Source organism: Pipistrellus kuhlii, unplaced genomic scaffold, assembly GCF_014108245.1.
Source record: "Pipistrellus kuhlii isolate mPipKuh1 unplaced genomic scaffold, mPipKuh1.p scaffold_m20_p_4, whole genome shotgun sequence".
NCBI classification, from domain to species: Eukaryota; Metazoa; Chordata; class Mammalia; order Chiroptera; family Vespertilionidae; genus Pipistrellus; species Pipistrellus kuhlii.
Genome location: NW_023425540.1, coordinates 14,111,215 through 14,119,524, shown reverse-complemented (window position 1 = coordinate 14,119,524; position 8,310 = coordinate 14,111,215). Strand labels below are relative to the sequence as shown.

Genomic DNA, 8,310 nt, shown 5'->3' with positions numbered 1-8,310 from the left:
CTCCTATTTAATTCTGCGAGTATGAAAACAGCTCACTTGGAAGACCTCAGTGCCAAGGGTTAGGAACAATCCTTTGTGACTCAAATTCTGAGACTTTAGACAAGATCACAAGTCACAGAGCAGGGGAATGCTATCTTCAACCCCTATTATGGCGCTAAGCTCTATGGCTATCACTCGGTACTATCCCCAGCCAAACAATTCATCCCCCACCCCATCCAATCCCATGGTCTTGATTGCACATCTAAGTTGTTGACGATGTTGACTGGAGAGAAGACCATATTTCATATGATGCATGGGCAGACACCACCTCACTCTATCTCTTTCCCAACACAAGACAAAGGAAGGCAGGGAGCCTACAGTGGGAGTGCAGTTGTCGAGTGGTGTGTAAGCTTGATCTGAGACAAATTCCACATGCTTGCCTTGTTGATGCAGAGGTTCTGGGTTTGGATGGTGGACACTTTCAGGAAGAAAGGATGAGTGGTTTGAACAGTGATGAAGGAGGGGCACGGCCAGAGCATAATTTGGGAAAGATCATGTGTTTATTAACAAAAGGCAACTCAATTACATGAAAATAAGCAGTGGAATTCCTCCTGGCATCCTGATTTCACATGAATGAGGCTAGCAAATGGATTTCTATCCAAATAGGACCATTTAAAATTTATACTTGGCAGTTATTTGAATGTTTTATTCCAAGGGCCTGGCGGGTGAACCAGCGCCAAAAGCCTTATCAACGTGTCCCCTCTTCATTTGCCTGGCATTTTCGAGTGAACAGTATATGAACACCTGGAAGCCTGCCCTGCATTCTTCGACAAAGAACATGTAGACGGCCACAGGGGAAGGCACACAAGGTGGCAATCTGCACAACGAAACACTATGACTTAACTCCAGCGGGCTTCATGCGGTGGAGTCTGGATGCACGAAGAAATAAATAGATGAGAAAAGTAGAAATGTGATCTGAATGACAACGAACCAAGGTGTCTGTTCTTGCCAGCTGCAGGGCAGATGTGCCTGATGCAGGCCACATGTGCACTGCAGGACATGTGCTCTTTTGGGCCTTGCTTGTTAGTTAAAAACTGTGAGGGCCTTTCCTCCATTTGAAAACTCTCTGTTTGAAAGATCAGCTTGACTGAAGGATGTGGGCTTTTGCTGTGGCTAGGAATGGCTTGGTGGTAGGAAGTGGGTGATCTAGCAGGTTGGGAGAAGATGCCCAGGAGACTCACCCATCCAAACAAACAGGGATGGGGATAATACTTGGAATGGAGTGAAGGGCATAGAGGACACTAGCATCGGCACTTCTGAATCTCCTGAAAGCATCCATAGGGCTTACACTCTTGGTAGAGGTAGTAGATGCCTATTGTGCTCTAGGCCCGTGGTCAGCCAACTGTGGCTCGCCAGCCACATGCGGCTCTTTGGCTCCTTGAGTGTGGCTCTTCCACAAAATACCACGGCTTGGGCGAGTCTATTTTGAAGAAGTGGCGTTAGAAGTTTAAGTTTAAAAAAAATTTGGCTCTCAAAAGAGAGATTTCAATCGTTGTACTGTTAATATCTGGCTCTGTTGACTAATGAGTTTGCTGACCACTGCTCTAGGCTAAAGTACTTCTGTTCATTGACATCTTGATTCCCTCAGTCCTAACCTGGGCATGAAGCCAATCCTGGAGCTGGATGGCTTCTTATATAATGCTGGCAGCCGAAGCCCAGAGCAGTCAGATGCTTTGCCTGACATCACAGAACCCACTGGCAGCAGAGTTGGGGGCAAAGGCAGGTCTTTCCTCCTGCACCATGTTGCTTGATGCAAGAGATTCTCCAAACAGGTTTGCAAGTACTTTGTACCCACCAGGCGCTGTGGCATGGATTTAACAAGATTTGCTTGGGTGTGGGATTGTAGAGTGTGGCTTAGGCCAATCAAGCAGTTTAAGGGGGAGGGGGTGAGGAGAGCATCATTACTCTGATAATGTGTTATGGTTGCTGTTGGAAGCAGAGAAGCCAGAAAATGAGGGGTGGGGGTGTAGGACCCTGGAAATGGGATCAGGAGGAGACAGAGACAGAAGGGGATGCTTCCAAAGCCATCGAATCAGCTTTCTGAGGTACAACTTCTGTGAGCACAGAGACTTCCTTGCCAACTACCTGACCTGACCCACAAAACCCTTTCCTGCAAAAGACCTTTGTCCCGCCCACCCCACCCCCTTCCTTTCCATGACCTTTGTTGCCCCCGAGACAGTAGAAGAAAACACAAGCCAGATGCCTAAGAACCTTCCTGGAAGAAAGAGCTGTTATGAGCGGGTGTCGGTGCTTACATGGCTGCCTTAAAACATACACACACACACTTCCTCCTGTTCATGTTTGCAGGAAAGCAGCACCTGCAGGGCCGGGAGCCGTCCCTTCAGAAGAAGGCAGGGTTGGTGTGCTCGATGACGCAGCGCTTGCAGTGGCGTTTCACGAAGCGCAGGGCCTCCACCGACACCTCGCAGTCCTGCACGTTGAGCAGCTGCAGGTCGAAGCAGTTGGCCGCCACGATCTGCAGCCCTTGGCCCGTGATGCTCTCGCAGGACTTGAGGCTGAGCCGCTTGAGGTTGAAGCAGTTCAGGGCCAGGCACTCCAGGCCCGTGTCCGAGACCAGGGGGCACTTGCCGATGTCCAGGGACTTGAGCTTGGTGCAGTTCTTGGCGAGGTACTCCACGCCGTGGTCCGTGATGCCCTCGCAGCCCCGCGCGTTGAGGTAGCGCAGCTTGCCGCAGTACTTGGCCACATAGCGGATGCCCACGTCGGTGACCCGGCCGCAGTGCGCGATGCTCAGGTACCGCAGGCGCGCCTCCAGCTTGGCGATCTCCCGCAGGCCGAAGTCGCTGACGAAGCGGCAGTCGCTGACGCTCAGCTCCTTGATGGACGGGCAGTAGATCATCAGGTAGCGCAGGCCCTCGTCGGTGAGGCGGACGCAGCGGCGCAGGTACAGGTGGGTCAGCTGCGTGCAGTGCGCCGCGATGGTGTGCAGGCCCTCGTCCTCCAGCACGAAGCAGTCCGTCATGTCCAGGTAGCGGATGGAAATCTGTTTGCCATGCAAGGGGGACAGTTTAATGGAGGCCTCCCGGGTCAAGCTGATGCAGGTCACTTTGGAGCACCCTACACAGAGAGACAGAACACAGGCTCAGAGCAACCGCGGGGATGGGGGGGCGGGGAAGGGGGCTTGCCCTGGGTGGGGATGTCATAGCTTCCTGCCCTCCCCCAGCCCAATCCCCTTCCCTACTGGGCCCCGAAGGATGGGTTCTCCCTGTTCATTGATTAAAAAACAAATATCAAAAAACTATTTTGATTATTTGAGTTTAAGGGGGTGGTTCTCGAGCTTTAGAATCAGAAAAGCCATGGTTCTAATTCCAGATCCATCTCTACTGGGTACATATTGGGCAAGTCAAGCCTTTTGAGTATTTCCTTTGTCTTAAAATGGGGATGTTGATGGTCCCTGAAAGGTGACTGTGAAGAAGAAATGAGACATGTGCAAATATCTTGTCCTGGTCCTGGGAGCTCAGTAAAGGCTACTTCTTCCCCATAGTGGCCTGGTAGCTCTCTGGTCCAAAGAAGTGTGAGATGAGAGAGAAGGAGGCTTGGCCCAGACTTCGGTTTGGCTGAAAGAGCTCTGACTGGGAGCCACACATGATTCAAGTCTATTTCTTATGGTTTCAGGCAAGAGGCTTAACTTTTCTACCTCAAGACTCTCTTATAACAGGAATGAACAGCTGGTGTGCCTCCAATATAGGGAGATAAAATGAGGATGCAGCCAGGTAATGGATAGGGACATACTCTGAATACTCTATGGGAAATACAGGTAGTCTAACAAGGTGACCATCTGGGGATTCAATTCAATCCTCTTGGGTGAAGGAAGAATAATCGTGTCCTCTGAATTATTGTTTTAGCCCAGTGGTCGGCAAACTCATTAGTCAACAGAGACAAATATCAAGAGTACAATGATTGAAATTTCTTTTGAGAGCCAAATGTCTTTAAACTTAAACTTCTTCTAATGCCACTTCTTCAAAACAGACTCACCCAGGCCGTGGTATTTTGTGGAAGAGCCACACTCAAGGGGCCAAAGAGCCCCATGTGGCTCGTGAGCCACAGTTTGCCGGCCACGGTTCTAGCCTCTTACACAGTCTCCCTGTCCTGCCTCACCCCTGACCTTCTAGTCTCTTCACAGCTGCCAGAAAGATTATAGAAAACAGAAACTGCAATCATGTCACTCTGCTCAACGCCTCTGAATGACACCCATACCCCAGAGTAAAATACAGTCTTAGGGGCCTCAAGGACTTGCCCCCTGTGCACTCTGAGTGTAGCACTTGCTCCTTCGAACCTACTGGCCTCCTTGCTTCTTTGCAGACTTGTCACATTCTCTCCTGCCTCAGGTCCGTGTACTGGACTGGGCTCCCTCAGATCTCCATGAGCCCATCCCACTTCCTTAGGTCTCTCAGCACCTGTCAGTTTACTGGGCAAGTCTTCTCTACCAGTAATTACCCTGTGTGACCCAGTCTCCCCTGCCTGGCTCCCATTCATTCACAGCGCTCTGTTTCTGTCACTTTGTCCCCACTCTGGAATGTCAGCTCCTGAGAAAAGGGACTCTGGGCTGTTCATTGCTGTTTCCTTCACACCTGTATCACATTGGTGCTAAGTATTGGTAGAATGAACGAATGAATGCCCTATAGAGTGAATAGAGTCTTCTATAGGCAGATCAGGTAGAAGAATCCAATTTCTTACATTTAAATGTCCTCAAAACCTCAACCCTGGCTGATGTATACTTACATTGTAAAACAGTTGTCTATATTTTATTATAATGCCTTTTATATGTGTTGAATTATAAAGTTTACAGAGAGTTTTTATAAACATTTTCTTACCTGATTTTTGAAACAATCCATTTTACAGATATGGAAATTTAAGTTCAGAAAGATTTCTTCTGATGCCTCTCTAAGCATTGTTTCTAATCCTTTTCCCCCCAAGAACATGCATGTGTATGGATTATATTCATATTTACACTATATATCATTATTATATACACTGAGTGGCCAGATTATTATGATCTATGAATGCATAATAATCTGGACACTCAGTGTATATCCTATATAATAAAAGGCTAATATGCAAATTGTACCCTCGACCAGGAGTTTTACCAGCAAGCAGGCCAGCCAACCGCCCATGTCCCCTCCCCTCTGGCCAGGCTGGCCAGACCCGACCCATGCACAAATTCATGCACTGGGCCTCTAATATATATATATATATATATATATATATATATATATATATACATATATATATATATATATGTATAACACAATGAGTGGCCAGATTATTATGCATTCAGAGATCATAATAATCTGGCCACTCAGTGTATAATATATGAAACACTTATTTCATTGTGTAATTAAGTTCATTATATGTTACCATGTAAAAATGCAGAGTATATTTTTAGTGTGTAAGTATAAATAATTGGTATGAATAGTCTATATAGTATATAAATAAATGCATATGTAGATATAGTTTATTAGATTACATAGACTGCCCACTTTCTCTCTGCTCTACCCGAATCCCTCTGGCATGTGTTCAGCCAGGTGCCTCACCTTGGGCACCTCTGTGTTTCTCACTTACAGCCAAACCTTCCAAGCAGCTACACAAAAGTGCTAGCTGAGACTTTCCTCCCACTTTTTGGCAGGCTGCCCAGGAAATGCGTGTAAAATTCAGGTCCTGGGAAAAACATGGCTCAAAAGCCACGTGCTACCACGTCAAAGAATTTCAGGAAGAAGTAAAGCATACAATGCAACACTGGAGAACAAAGATGCGACTCGTCAGAGGCGGCCCATGCTGCTCCAGCGGGCTCCGTGCGGTTGGTATCTCTGAACTTTGGCTTTGAAATCTTCCTTTGTTTTGAGTTTCTTTTTCTAGGTTGACTGTACTCCTGCTTCTACTGAATTTATGCGTACACTGTAGCGACTGCCCGTCTCTGACACCTGGGAAGGTACTTTGTTTTTCAAGAGTACATGACAAACTTTGTTCCATAGATAGTTAAAATATCTAGCAAAATCCAGGAAAGATACTGTACAATATTTGGTCCAAGGAAATTTAGGCATTGTTTTTTAAAGTTACTTCCAAATTTAATGAAATAACCCGTTTAGCTCAGTTTTGGTAAATAAACTATTGTGATATGCTTATATTACTTTAGATAAATAATTTTTAATTTTAATGTTAGTCTTAATTTTTTTCAGATCTGCTAAGTTTGGGTTGAAAAGAAACTGGTCCATGGCTCCGTAGGTGATATCTATAGCTATTTCATGCAGTCATACATTACAGACACAGCGAGAACCTTAGAAATCATCCTATATAATCTTTGTTTTTTAAAGAGGGGACATCTCAGCCTCAGTGAGAGTGTTACTTATACAGCCAGACTACGGCAAAGTTTCTCAGCGCCTGATCCTCTGTTGGTTCTGTTTCTCTGGAGAACCCTAGTTAAACATTTATAAAAGGTGATATGTGATAATTAAGGAAACACTACAGCTAGTTATAGTTATTTTCAAGCCTCGGAAAGATAACTTTCAGGATGGGCATTTTCTGTATTGCTGGGATGGGAGAGGAAGTCTCTCATGTGGCCAGGGGGAATTAAGATCTAGGTCAGCAATGAGTCTTCCACAGTCAAGCTTATTGCCTTTGAGAAGGTGGCCACTGTCAGAGGCCAGCTGTAAGAACCAAGGAGAACAAAACATAGATGAGATCACCTCTGGCAGCCCTCTGGCTGTTCCCGGTATCAATAAGGCAATTTCCAGATTCTCTCAGAAATGGAGGGCACCTCTGTGATAACAAATTCATCCTATGGCTTGTTAAATCTTTCAAGTCCATCTACCTGAAAAACCCCTCTCTTCCCCCTCCCCCCTCCCCGACCCTAGCCAATATCTGAAATTCTGTATTTTGGCAAGTTACAAATTCCCCTCATTATGGGCTCTATGTATACCAAGCATGTCAAACTCGTGCCCCGCAGGCCATATGCGGCCCAGCCAATACAATGGTGTGAGCAGTTATTTACAATTATGAAAGGAAATAAGTCTCCTGCCAGATCCAGAATCATCGACATTCACCATGGGTCAGTTTGGAAAGTAATCACTGCGAACAAGATTTCCCCTGAAGTAGGAAAGATAGGAGCAGTCGAAGAGAAGCCAAGTGTCAGGAAGAAAACATTAATGCTATCATTATTCTTATTCTTTTTGTTTTTTATATACTATACTTTTTGAAATACACCCATGTTTCTATGAATATTGAAGCTTTTTTTTTTTTTTTTTGCAGCCCACATAAACTTAAACCTTGTTTATTTGACCCATGTTAGCCTTTGAGTTTGACATGCTTGATGTACACATATTACAGGAGGGCTTTGGGAGACATATGGGGCCCTATACAAATACATATGGACTTCCAAAAAGTCAGATTACTAGCAGTGTTTCCCAAAGTGTGGTACGTGTACCCCAGGGATGCGGGAAGAGTTTGGTGGGGGTACACGTTGCACTGGAGTTTGGTGGGAATATGCACTGCACCGTGCTTAGCTGCACCTAATTCTACGATCTCATGAGTACGAGGGGTACTCAGTGTTACAAAAATTATAGAAGGGGTACACATATGTCAAAAGTTTGGGAAACACTGGATAGAGGAAGGGCATTAAGACTTACATACCAGTTAGTGAAAGAGGCTAAGCAGGACCTACTCACTCAGGCTGGAAGCCCAGGTATTTCCATTCTTAACTAGCCAGAGTAGTTTTTGCATTGAATTTCAATAGGACTCCAAAAGAGAGGGCACAATTGCTTGCAGCCTGTATCAGAGCTGTATGGGGAGTCTTTTCAATGAAGACGGGGGCTCCAAAAAGAAATCATTTTCTAATTGGAGGAAGGAAAAGAAAATGAGGTGTTTATAAAAGAGGTCCACAATGCCCAGAATCTTAGAATGTTAGAATCCAATCCCTTGTCTTTTTTTTTTTTTAACTGAAGATGAAAGGCATCTAGAGGAAGCTGTGAATTGTCCCAAATCACAAGGTTTTGAAATTAGTTTCCACCACATCACAATGCTTTCTCTTTCCAGAATTCCTTGGAGGAAAAAAAATGTAAGAAAACCTCTCGGTTTCCTGCTTCATTATGCTGATGGCTGCTCAGGACTGAACATACGGTTACTATGGTTTTGTACTGACGCCAGCTGAAGCGGGGAGCAAACAGTCGCTTGCCAGCAAGGGAAAGAATCTGCAAAAAGTAATTGACTGTCATCTGAAATATTTTCAGATGTCGGCTTTTGAAAGAGAGAGCAAAC

At 45.5% G+C, this 8,310-nt stretch overlaps 1 protein-coding gene across 2 annotated transcripts in view; it reads right to left on the bottom strand.

The window, feature by feature from the left end:
* Window positions 1-1,486: 1,486 nt before the first annotated feature.
* Window positions 1,487-8,310, bottom strand: part of FBXL7 (F-box and leucine rich repeat protein 7) — a 282,611-nt gene continuing 275,787 nt past the window's right edge. Inside the window, exon 4 of one of the 2 annotated variants that reach the window (XM_045571112.1) lies at window positions 1,487-3,043. In XM_045571112.1, coding sequence (XP_045427068.1) covers window positions 2,304-3,043 — 740 coding nt within the window. In that variant the 3' untranslated portion in view covers window positions 1,487-2,303. Of the gene's footprint in view, window positions 3,118-8,310 lie in introns of both variants that reach the window. The other variant, XM_036409441.2, reaches the window with a different exon arrangement.